General features: G+C 38.9%; 1 protein-coding gene across 2 annotated transcripts in view; it reads left to right on the forward strand.

Annotated features, from left to right (window-relative positions):
• Window positions 1-6,568: 6,568 nt before the first annotated feature.
• LOC136856825 (protein argonaute-2) overlaps window positions 6,569-24,849 on the forward strand; it is a 467,999-nt gene continuing 449,718 nt past the window's right edge. Inside the window, exons 1-2 of one of the 2 annotated variants that reach the window (XM_067134979.2) lie at window positions 6,569-6,812; window positions 12,314-12,535. In XM_067134979.2, coding sequence (XP_066991080.2) covers window positions 6,797-6,812; window positions 12,314-12,535 — 238 coding nt within the window. In that variant the 5' untranslated portion in view covers window positions 6,569-6,796. The remainder of the gene's footprint in view (window positions 6,813-12,313; window positions 12,536-24,849) is intronic. The other variant, XM_067134978.2, reaches the window with a different exon arrangement.

Genomic DNA, 24,849 nt, shown 5'->3' on the forward strand with positions numbered 1-24,849 from the left:
GAAAGCCGCGTGATTTGAAACTGTCGTGGCATGCGCCCATAACCTTACTTTTTGTCACAATTTAGCAAGACTCTAGATGGGATGCTAGAGCTTACCCACCCCAGACTCTTTTTGCTTGCACCTCCCCGCCAGCACAATGGTTACTTAACCGGACCTCACCAATCCAGACCAACGGTCTTTTCACTGGCCTGATCTTGTAAAGATAGTCTTTGCAGCCTTGTAAAACACGCTGTGACATCGTCCAAGCCGTGCCATCCTGTATCTCTAGCCTCTGTGACATCGTCCTAGCGGCACCACATTCGATCTCCATCTTATGTTTCGCGAAGGCTTAGCGGAAGCGTAATAGAGTTCATTAGAGCTTACACATAGCGCTGGTGAAAGTTACTCACGATTTTTTTAAAGTTAAGTTTTAGTTGTAGTCCGCGTCTGTGGTGTAGTAGTTAGCGTGATTAGCCGCCACCCACGGAGGCCCAGGTTCGATTCCCGGCTCTGCCACGAAATTCGAAAAGTGGCACGTGGGCTGGAACTGGGTCCACTCGGCTTTGGGAGTTCAGCTGAGTAGAGGTGGCTTCGATTCCCACCTCATCCACCCTCGAAGTGGTTTACCGTGGTTTCCCACTTCTCCTCCAGAGAAATGCCGGAATGTTATCTACGATAACTTAAGAACGCGGCCAATTCTTTCCCTCTCCTTTGCCTGCCCCTTACAATATTCCCATGCCTTCACAAGGCCCCTGTTTAGCACAGAAAGTTTGGGCGAGGTACTGGTCCTCCTCCCCGGTTGTATCCCCAACCAAAGTCTCACGATCCAGGACACTGCCCTTGAGACAGTAGAGGTGGGATCCTTCGCTGAGCCCGAGGGAAAAACCTACCCTAGAGGGTAAATAGATTAAGAAAGAAAGAAAGAAAGAAAGAAAGAAAGAAAGAAAGAAAGAAAGAAAGATAGAAAGAAAATATTTCAGTTTTGAATCTCTATTTTCACAAGAAATGAATCAGAGTTCAAAATACCGATTTTTAATTTTCATCCACTCTGTGACAAGAGACCACCGGGCGTTCTAACTCCTCGTTCAGTAATTAAATTATTATTTAAATTTTAGCAATATAAATTATTGAAAGTTCACGACTAATACAGCATTGCAACAAAATAACTTTCCACAATACGTAATTTAATAGGCCTATATATAAATGCTACAATGCTATGCGATCGTAGTTCAGTCACAAAAAAGGATAAAAGGAACAAACGAACTTTCCTCCTTACAACAAGCTTGGCAGAAGTCTAGGCCTACCCTTCCATCCGTAGTGAAATTGGGATCACCTGTGATCCACCGCTTCAGCCAGTAGGTCTTCGACCATTTTTCTTTGCAATTAAGTTACAATTTTTTTTTTTTTTTTTTTTGCGTCACGCCGGCACACCGTGCACCACGGAAAACCCTCGTCAGGGCTGCCGACAGTGGGGCTCGAACCCACTATCTCTCAGATGCAAGCTCACAGCTGCGCGCCCCTAAGCGCATAGCCAACTCGCCTGGTGATTTTTCTTTGGGCATTGCCACAGACACACTACTTCTTCACAATAAATCACAACACGTTCTGAGGATAAATCGTACGCGTACAACAGTTCACATCTAGAAGGAGGTATAAGGGGTATGGGTTGTGCAACGTAGTTCGAAGTTGTCAAATTGTTCCTTGTTTCTCCTGACGGAAATTTCTCCAGAACTATTTCTGGTAACTTCCGAGAATTTCCATTTGTGTTCGTGGTTTAAACAGATCTTGAGAAATGAGAAGGTAATTCTGTCGAGCACATCAGTTACTGGAAGAAAATCGGCTTCTTTAAAATAGATTTAAAAGGCATCAAATAGGCAAATATACTCAAAATTGGCACAAACCCCTGAAATAGGCATTTATAGGCACAATAAAACCAACAAAATCTAGCTTAAAGGACCCCAAAACGGATTTATATCTCAAAGGCCTACGTTTCTGAACCCAGGAATAAAATAGGCAAATAGGCAATTTCCCGTCTCTAGTAATCGCCTTCCTGTTTGATAGCTCATAGGATGTGAAAATGGTTTTCCGTGGTTACCCATTTTCACACCAGGCAAATACTGGGGCTGTACCTTAGTTAAGGCCACGGCCGCTTCCTTCCAACTCCTAAGCCTTTCCTCTCCCATCGTCGCCATAAGACCTATCTGTGTCGGTGCGACGTAAAGCCCCTAGCAAAAAAAAAAAAAAAAAAAAACATAAAAAAAAACAAAGCTCATAGGATGGATTTAGCGCTTTCACGAACTGCACAAACCTTTATCTTCATCTATAGAAAAAGGCTGGAAGTCTAATGTAAACAATCCCAGTAGATGCCTGTCTATAGATTTCTTCATGGAGCTGCTGTCTTTTTTTTTTTTTTTTTTTTTTTTTGCTTTACGTCGCACCGACCCAGATAGGTCTTATGGCGACGATGGCATAGGAAAGGCCTAGGAATGGGAAGGAAGTGGCCGTGGCCTTAATTAAGGTACAGCCCCAGCATTTGCCTGGTGTGAAAAAGGGAAACCACGGAAAACCATCTTCAGGGCTGCCGACAGTGGGGTTCGAACCCACTATCTCCCGAATACTGGATACTGGCCGCACTTAAGCGGCTGCAGCTATCGAGTTCGGTGCTAACTGTCTTTGGGATATGTGTTGCTATACTGGTTTGCTTTCTTATCGGTATGTCAGATGTTCTAGAAGATGACGCAACAGGTTCAGGAGCCCTCGCAGATGATGTTGACGCCACAGGAGCAGATTCAGTAATAATCGTATATGGTAAAATGGATCTGCAATATTTTTATGTCGAACTGGTTCCAGGTCGTCAGGGTCATGTTTTTTGCACATTGGGCCTACTTGGTCTGTCATGTTGCAAATTGACAGTTGGGTGTATGCGTTCAATGTGTTTTCTTAAATTGGTAGTTGTGGACTTGTACGAACATTTTGTACCACTTGGCAATTTTGCTATCAATTGAAGTGAAATAATTCCACAAAGAACTGGTCTTCACGCGTTTACTCATTTCCAACAAGTGTCTGCTGCCTACACGTACCTAACAATAACACTGCTCAGGAAGAGAGAGCAGTACTTATTTACTTACATTACTTATTTATTTACATTACTGTCATTCTTTTTATCGTAACAGAAATTATATCTAATATTAACTTTGAAGGGAATTGAGGGCAGTGGGAAAGTTCTAGTGAAATAGTATTACAAAATGCATTTAATCTACATTCATTCTATAATATCAGTATGAAAAGTTAGCATACTAATTTATTTATGGTACAAGAAAAATTATACGGGTGAAACTTATAATGTAGGTACCCTTGCGCGATGTCTGAGTCAGCGATTACCCCCGAACAGTTAAATGTGTCATAACAGTTTACACTTTAGTTACCACTGCCAGATGACAGCAGGAACTTAAAGCAAATACAGTAGAGACAATACACGACACTGAGCGAGATATCGAGGGACAGCTATTGGAGCTCACTCTAGCGGATAGACCTGAACGGTACTGATTCTGTCATAAGAGCACGTGTATTTTTGTGTGAAGTTTTTGGTGTTATTTATGCGTTTTCAGTGAGTTGACATAATTAAATAGTAGCGTGTGTCATTCCTTGATATCTCCTCTCAACATGAGGGGAAAGGTATGTGCTGTGTTTGGCTGCAGTAATTACGTAGTAGAGAAAAATGCGCGCTCGTTCTTCAGGTTCCCTCGTGACAAGAACATGTAAGTAATATTGTGTTTGCTTATATATTCTTCCACTGACAGAGATTTTTATAGTACTTCATAATCTTCTGACCTGCTCGACCCATGTTTTAACGGGCTTAAAATATAATACGCATATTTTATTGTATAGTGCAGCAGTTAACCTTCAATACTGATGTGTTGTTGTAGGTGTGATCTGTGGGTTGTGAAATGTCACAGAAGCGATTTGGATAAATTGTACAAGAAAGAAGGGACGTTACGCTTGTATAAGAATTATAAGATCTGTTCAGATCATTTCCAGGCCAGTGACTTTAAAAATCCTCGACTATACAGCCAAGGGTACGTTACATTTTTACTCTAATTGTACGTAAATATTCCTCAAAGCATCACTATCGACAACATTTTCAAACTTTTCTTTCTTTTATCCCTCTTCTCAGATTGAAGCCGGGATTTTATAGATTTTCTTTCTGTTAATAGGCTTCATGTTAAGAGGAAAATTGTCCAGCTATTAAATGTTAATTCATTGCATCATATGTGTAAGGAATGTGCCGATATTTTTATTGACAAATGTCTTAATGTGATGATACATTGTTTTTAAATGAGGAGAAAAGACAAATCCAACCGTAAGAGTACAGGCAGGTATGCTAAAGCTAAAAATGTAATGCATAAATGAAAGATCAAGCCATTTCACACCTTGTTTATATTTCTAATTTCAGTCTTTGAATAATAACCTTTTAAATAATTCTTCATTCATTTATCCAGAATTGCTTTAGCAACTTCGAATTTAATATCTCAATACCACTTTCTTTCTAGACGTTATTTATTTATCCATTTCCGTATATACATTTCCATTGATATTTGAATTTAGCGCGATTTGTTCAGGTCAAGTCACTAGGAGCGCCACCGTCGAATTGTCTCCCATTTTAGCAAGGCGAAATCCGTAAGTGTCGTGTATTGTCTCTACTGTGCTTAAAGCAATCTCAGTCCTACGAAAGCGCTCTCACTTGGAAGACATGCGTACTATCTGAAGGTCACATTCTGTGTCTGTTAGCTGCTACCAACTGTATTTGCTGCTACTATTGACAGGTCCCCACTTCCCAGTGACTGTTTTCACTAAAGTAGTACGTTTTCCTGTTGTCGTTACTCGGCAACCTGTTATTTCTTGTCCTCGTTACATTTATAACAGTGACATTCATGTAACTGGGACAAAGTAACTGCTACGTTATTTTTCAGCAATCCCCGCCATCTCTAGTCGGCCCCATTCTGCCCGCTTCCCCTGACACTGACAGCATGCGGGCCGCCCGCGACCAGAGCAGAAAAGACCTATACCGTAGTAGATAATTCGGCTATTCTATATGGTCCGTGGATAAACTGTTTTATCTTATGATTTCTCTTATAAGACCTTGATGAAATGTATCGGAAATTCACCTAGTAGGCGCTTCAATCAATCAATGTATGTTGGGTATTCAGCCCGAAGGCTGGTTGGATCCTCAACAGGTCCACCATTAGCTGTCATAGATGGCCTAGGCGTCACTGAAGAGGCATACTAGGGAAATGAGGAGTGAAGTAGTTTTCCGTTGCTTTCCTCACTGAGCCAGAAGTTGCCATTGCATATCAATCTGCCAAGCCCACTGAAATGCGTGTACCAACCGACCCTATGAGCGACATTTTCACACCATTCATAGCAGGGACTGGCTGCATAAGGAATGGCACTACTAGCATCACTCATACCTCAGCCACTTTCATATTGTCAAAGCCAAGGATAAGACTGAGACAGGTCAATGAAAGTAACAAATTTATTCTAGCCCATACTAGAAGACAGTGCACTGTAAACACTACATCTTGCCAGCAAAGGCAAAATCAGTCAATGCTGATCTGCATTTAGGGCAGTCGCTCAGGTAGCAGATTCCCTATCTGTTGTTTTCCTAGCCTTATCTAAAATGATATCAAAGAATTTGGAAATTTAATGAACATCTCCCTTGGTAAGTTATTCCCATCCCTAACTTCCCTTCCCCTTCCTGCATTGATTGGATATTGATCTAAATGTGACGACAAGACAAGCAAAGGGAGTGCCTCCGGCAACTCTGGTTGCACATTTCGTGTTCAAGACCTAGGCCCTATTGCATTATGCAAGATTACTCTCTTCAAAATCGGGGCTTCCCCTTCCTGACAGAACATGCCAGCAACAGCTACATTCTTTTCTGCATGATAACATATCAGATCAAAAATTAGATGTATGTCTTTTCAGGCGTTTGCTCTATTAACCAGCATTTCGTCTTAGGTCTGACACTAGACTCGTCAGAGTGGGATGTGTCAGACCCTACCCACTGATGCTGGGGTGTATGCAGGTGGACTTATCAGAAGCCTATTTATGAGGCACAGTCTAATAACTGCATACAGGAGATAAAACTCCACAATGGAATTAATGCCCGCCTAGCAATTCCATATGATAACATATGTTTCGAGAATAATACATTATTTGAAATTTAAGTTGGTTCATGCTCTAAATTTAAAATTTCAAGTGATTTCGAATGATTCTCCTCGTATGCTATTTTTGACGTATGTTGTTATTTAATGCTCCCAACATTAACACTCTATAACTAAGTTCGAAAAATTATGTTATATATCCAGATAATTGAGAGAAAGAATTGATGCTTATAGAAACTATTATTGTTCCGCAGGTTTTGAAACTTATAGGAAAGTAATGTACCATGTAGACCTATTTATATACGGAGAGAAACATTTCAGTCGAATGCAATGTATATCTGCACTTGTCAGAGTATTGGAACCTGTCAATTCTAATTTGGTGCAGTTTAGTTTTCTTTGTTGTCGATTCTGACTCATGACGGAGTACAACGGTCACACATTCGCTCTCTTGTCTTAACCTTTGCGATATTGTGTGACTCGCGCAGCGTATACCATCTGACGGACGCAACTGGTACGGATTCGAAAATTTGACGTGAGGAGTTACAAGATAGAACGGTTGACAGCTGTGTGTTGTACGTGTGGTATTTTGTTTTCATTCCCAAGTTTGTTGTGGAACTTCTCAATTTCTTCATAGCAAAGAGTACGGAAGGATCATGCCGAAACATAAAAGTAAGTGCATAATGTTTCGTATATATTAAACGATTGAAGACTATCTTATAGAGCATATAGTCTCATTTTTGTAATGAAACTGATTAGCAGATGAGCAACTCCAGATTATTCGTAACCTATTTTTAAAAGGGAAATGGTCTACCTTAACCCTCAATGGGAGATTCTTTTAATCATACATGAAAGGAAGTAGGATTCACATTGTGTAACGTACCTAGTGTTTTTTGTATTCGAATAGAAAATGTGTACTAAATATCGATAAAGGCACAGATTCAAACATTTTTCTGGTTGGAACTCTGTTACAATTTGTTTTTAACTTCAAATACCTTGAGGATAATTTCAGAAGATAACACAGTAAAACAAGAAATACTTCATAGTAGGTACTCTAAAGTTTCTCAGTTTGGTATTAATCCAGCCCGGGAGGCACTACATTTGTAATGTTATAAGTGAGTGGAAATTAATGCAATCTTACTTGGAGAACGTCCAAGAGGAGAGATGTGTTCATTGCGATGTCCAGGAACCCACCAACCCGCCCCAAAAACTACATTTACTTTTATAACCTAATGAAGATTATTACACGCCATATTCATTTCTCAAGTAGCTTCTTGTATTCCTATTGGTCAATGTAAACTGGCACGTGATCTCCTTCCCGAGAAGGAACTTCATCATAATGCGTCACCAACCGCAGCACAATAAAAGCGCAAGTAAATGTGTCGTCGTCCCAGTCCACGAAACTAGAGGGCTAGGGCCGCGCTCAGGAAACTAGGGGCCTAACGCCGCTTCGCGGCTTCTAACCGACCAGACCAATGGTCTTGTCCACGGCAAGAATCCTAACTATCCAGACCAATGGTTTTCTCCACGGCAAGAATTCTAACTGTCCAGACCAATCGTCTTTCCTCACGAAACTAGGGGCCTAACGCCGCTTCGCGGCTTCTAACCGACCAGACCAATGGTCTTGTCCACGGCAAGAATCCTAACTATCCAGACCAATGGTTTTCTCCACGGCAAGAATCCTAACTGTCCAGACCAATCGTCTTTCCTCACGAAACTAGGGGCCTAACCCCGCTTCGCGGCTTCTAACCGTCCAGACCAATGGTCTTGTCCACGGCAAGAATCAAACTAATAATCACCGCCACCACCACCACTACTACCAGCTATCGAAGCAAGCATAGTTCCTAAGTACAGAGGTTGGCAGCGCTGAGCACTGCTAGAGAACATCCTTTCCGAGTAGGCCGCGAGCGAGGAAACAAACGACAGTCGCTACGCGTGAGTGCCTCCCGGGCTGGACTAATGATCTCAGTTTTATTTGCAAGTGAGAAATCTACTGTGGGAAGATAAAATACCCCAGAAAGCAAAATTGACTGTTTCATTCGTAGTTCATTCCAGTTTTCACATATGGACTCGAAACCTGTACTCTACACAAGGTTAATAGTAAAATCCAGTCACCAGGAATGGAATTAATCAGAACAATGAACCAAAATACCTGTTGCTGAGCTTTCAGGAAGACTCAGACTGCAGTGGTTTAGACAGCAGGAATTACTTTGACAGAGCAGTCTTGCCTAAGCCACCGACAAAGGAGGTTGCATTGAGCGGTGAGTCCCGGGAGGGGGAGTGGAGTATTTTGTATATGGTGGAGAGGGGTGGCTTAGGTTGGACTACGTTTATTAATCTTATTAGTTATGTATTTATTTATTATTATTGTGGACATGTATTCGGGGCTGAACGCCTGTTTTGTTCATTAATAAATACAAATACTTTGACAGAGAATTCAGAGGGAAGAGACCAATAGGGGGGGGCCAAGGAACCAATGGATAGACACTGTGAAATTGGAGGTCAGCAAGAGGAATGTCATGTGGAAGGATATAGAGGAACGGAAACTATTTTGACAGGAAGAAGTGGCTGGTGCTAGTACATCACACCCAGGAAACGAGCTGAAAATGATGAGAGAATATTTTATGCTGCTTCAAATCTCTTGCGTCTTACGGGGAAGCCCGAAGTTGGAAGAGGTAACAGACTTATAAATAACTTGAACAGCATGCAAATAGGCCCAAAAAATGGTGAGTAAGTGCATCAAATTTTGAAAAGTGCTCTGCAAATAAATACAAATCCCATGTATTATATGTTAAAAGTTGACTAGTACAGTTTACTCAGTATCTAAACAACAAGCCATTACACACCACAAGTAAGGAAGATTGTACTCTTTCAGTGTACTACACACATGTTTAAGAATTTTAGGGTATAATATTTCAACCCCTCATGGCTTTGCACATATAAGGCACAGTCCCTAATGCCTGATGGTTACAGAGGATCTAGTACATCATCATGAAGTGCAGCAACTGTTGAATCTTAGATATCACATTGATAGTATGTATGATTTGTCTCTCTCTTGTTCCTGTCTGATATTCTGAATACTCATCTCCTGTTCCTTTTAAAAACACCCCGCCGGGCTGAGTGGCTCAGACGGTTAAGGCCCTGGCCTTCTAACCCCAACTTGGCAGATTCGATCCTGGCTCAGTCCGGGGGTATTTGAAAGTGCTCAAATATGACAGCCTCGTGTCGGTAGATTTACTGGCACGTAAAAGAACTCCTGTGGGACTAAATTCCGGCACCTCGGCGTCTCTGAAGACCTTAAAAAGTAGTTAGTGGGACGTAAAGCAAATAACATTATTATTATTATTATTATTATTATTATTATTATTATTATTATTATTAAAACACCCAAATGAATGTGTTTTCCATCTGCTTTTTCCCTTAGATTGCTTAATGTTTCTCTATAAAGCTTATCCATGCATATGTTTGAAAATCTTGGAATATGTAACAAAAACATGGAAAAAGTAAGAAATATGTAACATTGTACTAACGGCATTCCTGTTGTATTTTCTTGTAGATTAACCCTCGGGGGGGGGGGGGGGGGGGAGTGGGTGGGAAGGAAAGAAAAAAAATTTCTATGGTACAACAATTTACAATAAAGTTACATTATATTATTGTCATACAGAATATAAAAAGTGATCAAAATGGATAGAAGAAAAAGTGTAAAGAAATGCATGTAACATACAAGCAGTGTATTTTAGAAATTTAATAGATTGATAAATATTTAATGAAAATAGGAAAGCCGGTTGAAGAATTTTGGCATCTACTTACACATTGCACACACATTATTTTACATTAATGCACAGTTAGCTTTCCTAGCTGCAGTCTCCCTAACCCAAAGATATGTTTCAAATTGTCAAATATGAAACTTATACTGTTATCATGTAACAAGGCTCTGTATTGACTAAATGACCTTTCCACGTTGCAAGAAGTAATTGGTGAGTATTTCAACTTGCCCAAATTGTTTGGTGTGTAGCTTACTTGAATTGGCTGCAGCACTGCTTCCACTTAGCATTCTGTTATACAACTGTTTGTACTAAATCCTGTTTTTCTTTTTTCTTTTCAAACTTGAAGAGCTTGTTTTTCACAGCAGCTCCAACTGGCACTTGTAGAGTCTCCACAGAAGTGACTACTGCATGAACAATACCAAGACTGTTTGAGAATCTTGAAGATGATGTATCCAAAGATTTAATAGCAAGACATAAATGCAAAAAGTTATGCTGATCGTAGGCAATATCGGTCTTAAGTTGTACATTGTTAAACATTTCCCTGGCTGTTTCTGTAGAAACTGCATTCTATGAATCAACATCCTACACAACTTATTTCACTGAATCAAAATTCTTCGCATAGTAACCTACAGTATCAATCCATCTTTCCCATCTCGTTAAAAATGGCTGAAGAGGAAGTGACAGTTCAGGAAAAGAAAACCTTGAATTTATCATCTCTGGTATGAGCCTTGAGATGTAACAGTTTAAGATACAAAACTTCCATAGCCCCTGCAGCTTTGCTTGTGTATTGTGCTGCATCAGACACAAGAAGGATGGCATTGCTGTGCTTCATTCCATTGAGTGACAGCAGGCCTATTTCATCATTAGAACTTTGCAGCAGTCTGGTGGTTGTAGTTTGCTAACACCTCACAAATTAACAACACAGGCTTACTCACTATAGGCTAGTATCTTTCAGTACTCCTACTGTCACCTTTCGGTATTTCTTTGTTGCACATTAGTTTCATCCATTGATGCCCAAATGGGACCATCACAGATTTGTGAAGGAATAGAGTTGATTGTTTCCATATATGTCAGGCACTTAATTCTTTCCGGTTGTAGATTCATCTGGCACAGTCTCATGTGTATATTTCTCAAGAAGCTCGCATAATGCTGGTTTTTTAGTTTCAAAATAGGGATGTTAGCACAAAGCAAAGAATAGCACAGATCCCTAGCTGAGATTTATGAGGTCCTGTATGATTTGCAGCTTGAGATTGTCAGTAACAACTGCTTTGGAGATTTGGTTTGCGAAGAATGGGCTTGATGATGTAACATGGATAAGTGTTGCAAAACTTGAAACCTTTGTTCAGAGGACACATTATTCTCACAAAACTGGCAAAAAAGTACTTCATCTGTAGAAAAAATGTTCAAATTCCTCCATGAAATGCTTTAACTCTATGTATTGCAAGGCCTTTGCTTTCGGCATCTTAGTAGAGAATAACTTGAAATTTCTTAGGTCAATCTACAATGTTGCTATTCAGTCCAGTCTGAATAACCAACTAAAATTTGTTCGGTCTATCTTGTCTCGAGCAATAAATGTGAACACCACCTGTGCCTGGACGAACCACTTTAGTGGTGGTTAATTAATTAATCATTTATTGTTATTGCTTTTACATTCCACTAACTACTTTTACAGTTTTCGGAGATGCAGAGGTGCAGGAAATTTTCTCCTGCGGGAGTTCTTTTGTGTGTCTGTACACAGGGCTGATGTATTTGAGCACCTTCAAATACCACCAGATTGAACCAGGATTGAACCTGCCAACTTGGGCTTGGAAAGCCAGCGCCTTAACCATCTGAGCCACTCAGCCCAGCTAGTGATGGTCAAATGGGGTCAAATTTCTGCTGGACATCATTTGAATAATACACTTATGGCTAACCTGCGTATTTTAAATTCGGTGGTGACATTTCATCTCGGCTGTTTTCATAGACTTGCTTGAGAATTAGGATTGCCTGTGAAAAGAACTTTCATTTTTACATTTTTTCCCTTCTAATTTTATTGCCTTTAACAATGCTTATGCCCGTTCATGGCTTTGCTTGTTTGTATTGCTTCATATCTAAATAAAAATAACTTTTCAGATTAAAAAAAATATTTTTTAATGGTCAGGAAGCAGACTTCTGAAAACACTGAAATGTTGAAAATATTAAGAGATTTGTAAAAATGTGTGCTTATAAGTGAAAGATGTGAGAATATGCACTTACGAGTAAAATTATTGAAGTATATGTTCTTTAAAACTGTTTCTAGTCAGTATTAGGCTTGAAATGCCAACATATCACAAATATATCTAAGTGTTAATAGTAAAATAAAACATGTAATACATATGAGCCCCAGTTATGATTGTGTAGTTAATATTATATTACCTGTTCTTTTAGAAAAGAAGCCACAGCAGTCTGCTTCTGAGAGTAGCACTGTTGCTGATCAGCCTGAACAGCCTTCGAAACCTCAAGCAGAACAGTCTCAACAGCACTCTAAACCTCAAGCAGAGCCTTCTGTGGAAAGTAGTGGAGATGGTGGGAAGAAGGCTAAGGGTAAAGGAAAAGGCAAAGGAAGTGGCCAGCAACAAACTCAGCAAGAACCAACACCTCCTACACAAGGTACATAAGTGTTTTTATAAATTTTATTTTGTTGAAACATAGGAAAGAACATTTTTCTTCCCTGAAAAGGTATATTACAATATGATGAAATGTATGAATTATAGAATCTCATTCTAGTAATTTCCAAAACCTTCAATTCCTAAAATGTGTTAAGCAGGTCATTATTAACTAAGGTTCTGCTATGTTTGTTTCAGTAGTATGTGTACAGTGTGAGCAGATAATCTGTGAGATTATAATGCTGTTAGTTCATAGGCCAGCTACAAGGGTTGATGATTACACATTAAGCTGAAGTAACATTCTATTAAACTTCTATTTATTTACACCTCTTAATTTTTTTTCTGGAGCAGATCCCTGTTGAAACCAATGAGCTGAATAATAAAAATCTGTTTTTTTTTGCATGTAGTTCAAAAGATGATAATCATAGAAAAAACAGATAACTTAGTATAGGTTAATTATTCGGTGCTAATTTAACATAGAAATATTTTTAACGTACTTAATTCGAATGTAATAATAATAATAATAATAATAATAATAATTTATGATTGATAAAATATTTTTCTTGAAATTCTGTTTTACTCTTATGTACATACATACGGGGGTAATCCCAAAAATAAGGTCTCCTATTTTTTTTTATAAATACAGAACTCTGTTTGTGTGGCTCTTGGTCACAATATTGTGAAGAATGTTTCCTGCGCTCACACATAAACATGCGCACGCCACACTGAGGCACTCGGTCTTGGTTTGCAGCCATTGAGAATGGAGCTCCTGTTGGATGTTACCGCCAAGTGTGAAGTGCGTGCAGTTATTCGGTTTTTTAACGCAAAGGTACTGAACCAATTGAAATCCATCGCCAATTGACGGAAGTGTATGGTGAGTCGTGCATGGATGTCAAAAATGTTCGTAAGTGGTGTAGAGTTTGCAGCCGGTCAGACTGAAATTCACGACGAACAAAGGAGCGGGAGACCGTCAGTTTCTGTTGGGACAGTCTTGAAGGTTGAGCAAATCATGCGTGAAGATAGGCGGATCAACCTGGATGATCTCTGTACTTTGGTTCCTGAGGTTTCCTGAAGCACCGCTCACAGAATTTTAACGGAAAAGTTTAAATACCGGAAGGTGTGCGCAAGATGGGTGCCATGCATGCTGATTGAAGACCACATGCGGCAACAAGTTGATTCTTCCCGCGCATTTCTTCAACGCTTTGCAGCCGAACAGGACAACTTTTTTCGACTTGATTATCACGGGTGATGAAACCTGGGCATTCCACTTTACACCTGAGACCAAAGCCGTGGAAATTCAAGCAAACAGTCTGCCGGTCAAGTCATGACAGTTGTGTTTTGGGATCGAAAAAGGGTATTGTTGGTTGACTTTATGCCCGCTTGGACCACAATAAACTCTGATACGTACTGTGAGACCCTGAAAAAACTGAGACGGGCAATTCAGACCCGGAGAAGAGGAATGTTAAGCGAGGGCATAAAAATTCTCCATGACAATGCTCGCCCGCACATTGCCCGGCAAACCGTTGCTCTCCTGCAACAGTTTCAGTGGAACATCATCAAGCACCCACCCTATAGTCCCGACTTGGCGCCCAGTGACTATCACTTGTTCCCTAAGTTGAAAGAACATTTGGCTGGAAAGCGATTCAGCATCGACGACGAGGTGAAAGATGAGGTTCATAACTTCCTGAACAGCATGGCAGAGAGCTGGTATGACATGGGCATACAGAAACTGTCTCAACGTCTACAAAAATGCATCGACCGAAATGGTGATTATGTAGAAAAATAGCTAAATGTTCAAGCTGTAAAATGATGTAAACTGTTGTAGAAATAAGCAGGTCTATGTATTTCTATAAAAAAAATAGGAGACCTTATTTTTGGGATTACCTTTATACGTACATACATGCATGCATGCATACATACATACATACATACATACATACATAGCATGGCAGTCTCTAGAAACAATTGCTAATTGACTAGTTTCGTGTTACTTCATGCAAGCACGTTGGCTGCCTTTTGTAATTTTACTGATTATATGCCTCGCAATTGGCCGTCATTTATAATTTCAACAACTGCACTTAACTTGAAATAAATGAAATTATTATAATCTTAAGTGTCTGTAATTTGGACACCAGAGTTCTCTAAAATGGATCCCTTGAATTCAAATGAAGCAATTGGCTGTGTAATTAGTGTGAGCTTGCATTTGGGAGATGATGAAGTCCAATCCAACCATTGGCAGCTGTGATGACTATTTTCTGTGGTTTCCCATTTTCACACCAGGCAAATGCTGGGGCTGTAACTTGAGGCCATGGCCGCTACCTTCCTAGTCTTAGCTCTTTCCCATTCTTGTGTCTCAGAAAATTTTTGTTGTATTAGTGCGACGTTAAACCACTAGCAAATAAACAAATCGTATAGGGCTTAAGTTTTCTCTCCCAGTGCATAGACTCAAAGCTTTGTACCGATACGTTCGGAATGGGCGTTACTTAACTCTCTGAAAAGAATTAAACTGGTGGGTACTGCACCAAGGTTATCTACCTCGTATAAAACCTCCACAATGACATGGAGTAAACTAGTTACAGTCGAAACTGGTTTAGACGTCCGTCTAGCACCTTTCCCTGATTTTGACGGCATTATTCCAAAGTCCAGCTCCATGTCCTATTAAATACATGTAGAAGAAACCTCGATAGCACATTTACGTCACTCTTTAGTACGTTCGTAATATTCCCACCATGAGAAATTTAAATTTGCGTTCCCAGTCACGTTGTACGCATGATGCGGTAGCAATGACTGTCCTGGGTTAGGATTTGGTAGAGAACTTAATTTCACGGCCCTAGCATGTTGTCGGCCTATAGCTGCAGGGGGCGTCAGTCTCAAGCCAGTCTTTGATGTGGGCGTGTGTGTGTTTGGATCGCGCAACAATAGCTCGTGTGACGTGTTGTGCTTAATTTTATGTTCGTAAGTACATTGTGTAACAACGTATGTAAATTAGGCCTACTGTACGTACGCATACATCTGTGTTGGTGCTTAATTTATGTTCTATTAAATACACACTAAAGAAACCTGGATAGCACATTTGCATTACTCTTTAGTATGTTTGTAATATTCTCACCATAAGAAATTTAAGTTAGTGTTCCCGGCCACATTGCGCGCATGATGCACCAGCGACGACTAGCCTGGGTGAGGATTTGGTAGAGAACTTAATTTCACAGCCCTAGAGTGTTGGCCTACAGCTGGAGGGAGTGTTAGTCACCAATGAAGGTGTTTTATGACACAAATAAAAAGACGGCAGGATCATCTAATAGGCCATATACGTAGACATGATACGTTATTGAAGAAAATATTGGAGGGTTCCATAGAGGCAAAAAAATTAGAGGATGACCAAGATTAGAGTACATGACGCAAATATTACATGGCATGAGATGTGACTTCTATTATGAGTTGAAAAGGAGAGAAACGTGAAGAATGGAGAGCTGCTGCCAACCAGCCTCACGGCTGTTCATTATAGAGAGAGAAGTGAATTGTGTAACAGCGTACATAAATTAGGCCTACTGTACGTATGTATAGTGGTTTGTGGGAGATTCAGTTATGGAGAAGAAAGCTAGACAGTTTACAAATGATAAAAAATTAAACTTTATTGAGGAAGCGGATGCTAATCCACACATGAAACGTGCAAATCGCCCAGATGTTGGATTTAAAGTCAAGAATTTCATGTTTGGTCCGTATTGAATAGAGATTACAAAACAATAAGTTAGATTGTACAAGATTCACCTTTTCAATACAAGATGTGTTGTTGGTTAAAATTGCAACCTCATTTATTTATAGTACCGGTTTCAACGTCCATGGACGTCATCATCAGCCAATTAGGGTCATCATACAAAGATACATATTAAAGTTAAAACACACAAAATTGATCCTCATAATTAGAACTGTCTATAACAAGTTAAAATACAAAGCATATTTATGCTAAATGTCCAGGTTTGAATATGTAATTTGTACAAGTTTGACAACTTGTTAGTCACAAATAAAAATAAACTGAAGCTGAGAAGCCTCGCATAAAAACAAGTTCGAAGTCTTTGACAGTCCTAAAATTTAAAGATTGGGTGCTTTGTGCAGCATTGGTAGCCACAACATATGTAGAGAAATGTATGCTGAGTGCGATGCAGTAATGTTAAATACGTTAAAAGAGTGGTTGGTGTTCGTCTGTGAGCATAAAAGCAACACTAAGTCAATAGATAAATTATATGAAAACCATCTTCATAACATACAATGTTATATCGTATTATACTGGAGCGAGTTGATCTTGTGGCCTGAACTTTGTGTTGAAGATGTTAAATTCTGGATGCAATGTGGGCCTGTAGTAAGAAAGATAAAAACAAGTTAAACTTGGATGGTGGAAATGGGGCCAGAAAGTAAAATTTTTTGGAGAGACTCACCTTGGTTGGCTGGTTGTGTGTGCTGCAGAGTTGAAGAGGTACTGGCTATGAAGTTGCTTGTACCGACTGGGGACGGAAGGGGAGAGGGAAAAGTGTGTTAGAGAGGGGGAGGGGCGATAGACGGGGCAGGATCAGGGATTTTGGAGGAAGGAAGGGATATCTCGTCAAAGAGTTACGCCCTATCTGAAAGACCGAGCTATGAAGGCAGTGCCAAAAATCCATAAGACCGGTGTCCCCATTGTAAATTATAGGCCAAGTCCTTTATATAAGCTGTCCCATTTTATACAACAATTCCTTTAAAAAAAAACATTATACATTCCTTTTGAACAAATCCATTAAGAATACACTTGAGTTGATTAAGAAACTAGACAGTTTCAAACTCCAACCTTACCACACTTTACACTCATTTGACATAGTTAATACGTATCCTAGTATAAAAACCAGGAAGCTTTTTTCTATTATCAAGAAGAATTTAAATTCCAATACTCTTTTAAGTAAACTAGAAGTATCTGATTTTATGTCCATTTTAAAATTGTTAGTTGACAATAACTATTTCATCTTTGATAATGTATTTATAAACAGAACGGTTTGGCTATGTGGTCACCGGCCTCTGACATTTTGGCCGAAATATACCTGGAATTCTTGGAACACACGGCAATTGATAATGATGTGAGATTCAACAATATTCAGATGTGGGCCAGATATGTTGATGACACATTTATCATTTCACATGAACACTCTACCGATGCGCCGACGACGCTAATAAATCTCAAGAACATTGATCCTAATACAGTAAAACCTTGTTAATTCAAAGTTGTTGGAACTAAAAAATCGGACTTCGAATTACATGATTTCGAATTAACCGCCAATTCATAATTCAGAGGTGCCAACTCTTGCCGTGTTACAAAATATTCTAAGGCCCGTTACTGCATGCAGTTAACCTTGATTCACAGTTTAAACCTTTCAAATGCCATGAAAATAACTTTCCAAAATGTACCCAAGAAGGTGCATTATAGTATTCAAATAATGCACTTGGATGACTCACTGACAAACATAACCTCACGCAACGAAAGAAAGAAAAAGAAAAGCACGATTCAAAGGCGAGGAGAAATCTATGCTGTCTCCCATGTGCAAGTGCTTTATTCATTGGTTTACTGTACTGTTTTCATCTCAGACGCCTTGTACTTACGCGGAAAGTACCCGATGCCCTTAAAACATCGTGGCTAATCAAACTTTCCTATGACTCTATCCTTGTATGATTTTCCTCCATGGCACTTCTCTCGTACTTCAGAAATATAAACACTTGCCGCGTCACCCATTAATTCATGCAATCACCTTGATTCACAGTTTAAACCTTTCAAATGCCACGGAAAAAACTATTTCCGAAATGTATCCAACAAAGTGCATTTACAATGTTCAAATAATGCATTTGGATGAATCACTGACAAATATAACCTCACACAACGAAAGAAAAAAATCACACAATTCAAAGACGAGGATAAATTATGCCGGTTCCCCTGTGCAAATGCATTATTTTTTGGATTACTGTACTGTTTGCATTTTTAGATGCCTCATACTTGTACGGAAAGTGCCCGACGCCCTTTAAACAGCGTTGCTTATCGAACTTTCCTATGACGAGGGGATAAAGTTTCTCACTTCCGTGTGCATTGCAACACAGTACAATGAGCCCCACCCTTGTACGATTCTCCGGCTGGCACTTTCTCCTTTAAAACCATAAGATCGTTTGGACTCGGCATTAAAAGAAAGCAATGCAGTTTCATCGGCAATGGCAATATTGTTCGGTGCCTACGAATTGATTATATGAGCCACACTTTTTTGTCAACTGTCGGCATCGCCAGTGTTTGCGGATTCTGTTTTTCCGCACACTGCCTGCTGCGTGATATTACGACGTTCCTTAAAAGGTTTAATACAAAAGAATTCCGATTTCATCCAACTTAGCAATTATGAAGCACACTGTAAACACAGCGAAGTGAGTGTAAGTGCGGAAAGCTACCCCTCCACGTTCCGGAACACACGTTCTATCATGGCGCGGATAAATTATGAATTTAAATTACTCTTTAACGTACTATTGTTTTAAAATGTAAAGGCAGTTTCAAATTAAAAGTCTGAATTTCGGTAATGGGGCCGACATTATACTTCGAATTACGAATTATCCCTATTTCGAATTAAACAATTTAAATAACAAGCAAAACAGTATCTTATGTTTCCGGGAATGAGAGCTTCTTCGAATTAGGCGGGATTTTGAATGATCAAGGTTCTACTGTATTAACTTTACATTAGAATAAGAAATTAATAGCTCCGTCAATTTTTTTAGATTTAACAATCACCAGACTTTCTTCTTCTTTCTTATATAGAATTTTAAGAAAACCCACCCACACAGCAAGGACAATGAAACAAGACTCATTGCATCCTTAGACTCAAAAACGTGCCACTTACAATAGCTTATTGGACTGCACATTTAAAGTCCCCATGTCTGAAACAGATCTGAGTAAGAAATTGAATATTATTCGTGCTATTGCCAAGTTCATTGGTTACAGTAACACTTTTATTGAACGCATCTATACATATAAAATTAGAGTTTTGTCTGAACATTGCTCAGAATTTAAAAAGGACGGTATTTCTGTATCGGTCGTTTCCATAGTAACAAGCAAATGCACTTTTTAATTTTCCGTAATTTCTGTCTGTATGTATGTATGTACACGCATCACGAGAAAACGGCTGAAGAGAATTTTATGAAAATCGGTATGTAAAGTCCGGTAGTAAGTCACTACAATCTAGGCTATAAATAATGTTATTCACGCTGAGAGAAATGGTAGTTTAGATGAAGGCCTAAAATTTAATTCTCAAATATTTGTTATTAATGGTCCTATCTTAATAAAAATAGGTATGTAAAGTCTGAAAATAAGTCGCTACAATTTAGGCTATGAATAATCTTAATCACGCTGAGAAAAATGGTAGTTTAGGGGAAAGCCTAGAATTTAATTGTCAAATATTTATGTTATTAGTTTTTTTATCTTAATGGAAATCGGTATGCAAAGTCGGGGAATAAGTTGCTATAATCTGGGTCATATATAATCGTATTCACGCCGAGAGAAATGGTAGTTTAGGGGAAGACCTAAAATTTAATTCTGAAATATGTATGTTATCAGTGGTCCTATATTAATGAAAACCGTCATGCAAAGTCGGGAAATAAGTTGCTATAATCTAGGCCATAAATAATTATATTCACGCTGCATAAAATGGTAGTATAGGGGAAGGCTTAAAATTTATTTCTCAAATACTTGTGTTATTAGAGGTCCTATCGACAAATACTACATAGCTAAAGTTATATCAAGTATTCAACCTCTGATCATTTATGTCTTATACATTTTTACCATACCGGCTATCATAACAGAGATATTCATGAATTTTGATTTTTGTTGCCAAGTCCATATCAGCGCTGAGTCACGAGAAAATGGGTAAACAGAATTTAATGAAAATCGGTATGCATAGTCGGGAAATAAGGAACTACAGTCTACGCTATAAATACTTTTGTAAGACGCCCTAATATCACAGAGTTGAAAGAAAACTAAATGTGAAGGCCTACAATACAGAAAGCTCATAACATTGATCAGCAATAACACTACACTGATCATTGTTTGTTGGGATGTGCTTTGTGTCCCTGTTGCAACTTATCTCCGATAGATGGGATTACTGCTGTATACCAAGTTTTTTTTAACTTGCTTTACGTCACACCAACACAGATAGGCCTTATGGCGACGATGGGATAGGAAAAGGGCTAGGAGTGGAAAGGAAGTGGTCCTGACCTTAATTACGGGGTACAGCCCCAGCATTTGCCTGGTATGAGAATGGGAGACCACGTAAAACCATCTTCAGGGCTGGCGACAGCGGAATTCTGATATTACTGGTACGTAACACACTGGTTCATCATAGCATTCGAGCCATTAAATCCGTACTCTGAGGCACCGATTGGAATGAGCAGTGTGAATATTTAACGGAATAATGGCAGAGGAGTGTTCACGGCTGTCTGTGGCATGGTCATTCCAGCACTGGAAATTTGGACTGTTAGATCGGCAGCGTAGTGGTTAAAGTGAGAAAATGTGTGGTTTTTCATTTGATCGAGTATTTTGTAATGGCCTAAGTTGACTTCAGTTAGGAAAACTACAAAGACAATCTTTCTGAGAATTCCGTAGCGAAGGACGGGTACATCAGCTAGTAATCAGTAAATTTAAGCATCGTTCAAAATCAAATTTAATAAGGGATAAATCAAAATCAAAATTGTTTTCGACTTTCAGTTTTGATAAAACCATATATAATGTCACCAATATATTTAAGAAGCATAATGTTAACATCTATTTCAGAACTAACGGTAGAAATTTGGATGTTCTACACAATTCCAAAATGATCAATAGTTCTAACCCTTTCTCAAAATCAGGTGTATACAGATTTCGATGCAGTTATTGCAGCAGCTCATATATTGGGCAAACTGGTCGGAGCAAAAAAATCAGGTAGACAGAACATACAAATGAAATTAGGTATAATAGATATTCCATGGTAGGCCAGCATATACACGACGCTAAGCACAAATTTTACGGAATAGACCAGGATATTGAAATCCTTGATGCACTTAACAAAGGCTCCCTTTTAGATACTACCGAAAACTGCTACATTCACTTAGACCAATTTTTTAAATTCAAACGTTAATTTAAATGACATCTCTGAGAAACCGAAAATGCTGTTTTGATGTTCTCACGGCAGTGTTTAATATGTTCAGAATTCAGGAAAATAGATCAGTCTTTCCGATAGGACATAACTGTTTGACATAGTATCCTATCCTTCCTCCAAAACCCCCTGATCCCGCCCAGTCTATTACCCCTCCTCCTCCCTCACGCACTCCTCCCTCACCCCTTCCTTCCCCAGTCGGTCCACGCGACTTCCTAGCCAGTTCCTCTTCAACTCCACAGCACACACAACCAGCCAACCGAGGTGAATCTCTTCATAAAGTTTTACTTTCTGGCCCCATTTCCACCATCCAAGTTTAACTCTTTTTTATCTTTCAACTACAGGCCCACATTGCATCGAGAATGTAACATCTTCAACAAACAGTTCTGGCCGCAAGATCCACTTGCTCCAGTATAATACGACATAACATCGTATTTTATGAAGATGGTTTTCATATAATTTATCTATTGACTTAGTGTCGTTTTTATGCTCACAGAGGAACACCTACCACTCTTTTAACGTATTTAACATTACCGCATTGCACTCAGCATACATTTCTCTACATATGTTGTGGCTACCAATGCTGCACAAATCATCCAAATCTATAAATTTTAGGAGTGTCAAAGACTTCGAACTTGTTTTTTTGCGAGGCTTCTCAGCTTCAGTTTTTTATTTTTATGTGTGACTAACAAGTTGTCAAACTTGTACAAATTACATATTCAAACCTGGAAATTTAGCATAAATATGCTTTGTATTTTAACTTGTTATAGACAGTTCTAATTTTGAGGGTCAATTTTGTGTGTTTTAACTTTAATATGTACAGTAGAGTCTCGCTCAACCGACCTTCGCTTATCCGACATTCCGTGTTATCCGACAATGGTAGACTTAATTTTGAACTTTTGGTGGAGACTAAAGGACCTGCCAATATCTGGCCCCATTCTGCAAGAAAAGGCGATGTGTTTCCAGAAGGAGTTTAATGAAGGGGACCCTAAATTTACTGCCAGTGCTGAGTGGTTTCATCGGTGGAAAAAATGGTACGGCATTAGGCAGCTTAATATCTGTGGAGAAAAACTGTCAGCTAAATCCGATGAGGTAGTGAAATTTAAAGAGGAATGTCAAGTAATAATACTTGCTGAGGGATTAACCGGTTATCAGATTTTTAATTGTGATGAGACTGGGCTGAATTTCAAGATGCTGCCATCAAAAACTCTCGCAGCCCAAGCTGAGACGTCTGCACTTGGCTACAAACGTAGTAAGGAAAGATTTACTGTTCTTGCCTGTAGTAATGTTACTGGGTACTTAAAAGGAAAATTGCTTATGATTGGTAAAGCAAAGAAGCCTAGGGCACTTAAAAATATTTCTGCTAATGCCCTTCCAGTCCATTACACGAATCAAAAGGCTGCCTGGATGTCTGCTGACATCTTTAAAGACTGTTTTGTTACACAGTTTGTTCCAGGTGTAGAAAAATTTCTAGCTTCAAACACTCTCCCTAGAAAACCTCTTCTGCAACTAGACAATGCTCCATCACACCCAAATGAACAGCAACTTAGAATTGATGACATCAATTTCATGTTCCTAGCTCGTAACGTGACGTCATTATGCCAGCCAGTGGACCAAGGTGTGCTGGAAACACTGAAGAGGAGATATCGGCGGAAACTCCTTTCATCCTTGATTGTTGGCAAGTTTCTTTTCGTAAGATACTTGGAATGTTTTCGTTCAATACTGCATGTACTGTACAATTGAACTGATAATTTAATAAATAGAGTGCTGTAAAACATGTTATTGTTTTAGTAATACAGTACGGCCTTCCTGTTTGTTTTAGTTAATTTTCAAAGTAATTCTGTATTATCCGACATTTTCGCTGATCCGACATACTCCAGGTCCCGTTTAGGTCGGATAATTGAGACTCTACTGTATCTTTGTATGATGACCCTAATTGGCTGATGATGACGTCCATGGACGTTGAAACCGGTACCATAAATAAATGAGGTTGCAATTTTAACCAACAACACATCTTGTATTGAAACAGATGTTGGACATTCCTACAATAACTTGTAACATACTTGTAAGTGACGTGTTTAAATTTGTGTCTCTAAGGACATTTTTCCTTGATGTTTTGCTATGTTGTTGTTTTTAAAATGTATTACATTATTTATTTAATTATAATAGTAAACACTTGTTTCTTTGTTTTCATCATAATTATTTTTATGTTAAAACCTGACGTTAAATTTAACAGTATAATTGTTATTCATGTTTTAGCACGTTCCCTCTTTAGGACATTTTTTTTTTTTTTTCGGTCCCCACAAAAACTCCCTAACCAGTTTTGGCTGTATATTCTAACATGAAATAATCCATTGAGATCAATTTCATCAGACTCTGGTAACAAGCATATAAACAAAACTCAAAATAAACAAAAGAAAGGCTGGGAAGTTTCCCTTAACACATTGGCATATAAACACAAATCTAAAACTGAAATAAATAGATGAGAAATCAAGCTCTACGATCTACTATTTGTAGTAACTGTATAAGCCATGACAAATAATAATGGCAACACACTTCAGTACTTACACAATATGCACAATTTTCAAGGATAGATTCACAGGCCCGTGGTTTCCTGATTCTGATCACTTTTGTTAGACTGTACCCTCTTTTAGCTACTTGCTGATTTTAACACTGGTGTAATCATACTGTTCACTTTTTAATACAACACGCATTGTCTCTTTCACAAGACTCTTCTATGCCTTTAACCCTGACAATTACACATACGACTTTCTGATGTGTCGTGCGAATGAACGCAGTCTAGTACGTTTTTTCTCGTTTGCCTATATCAAATTCAGGCTTTTTATTGTCGCTTCTTACAACGAAAGTTTTTAAATTGTTCAATATCAAATGGTGATATAGATATGCTAGCTGAAACAATTATTTTACTTTTTCAGTTCGTCCATATCCTTGTAAAATAAAATGGCCGTATTCAATAAAACTTGCAATTGGTGCAAACTATTTCTAGAGCATAACGCCTACCAAAAAGTCATTTTAAATAATAGGCTTTGAGTGGCACGTCTTTGAGACGTGTGATGTAACTAAAGCGATATTTATAGACGTGTTACTGTCAGGGTTAAACCAGGCCATATACTGTATTATA

The sequence above is a fragment of the Anabrus simplex genome, chromosome 1, assembly GCF_040414725.1.
Source record: "Anabrus simplex isolate iqAnaSimp1 chromosome 1, ASM4041472v1, whole genome shotgun sequence".
Classification (NCBI taxonomy): Eukaryota; Metazoa; Arthropoda; class Insecta; order Orthoptera; family Tettigoniidae; genus Anabrus; species Anabrus simplex.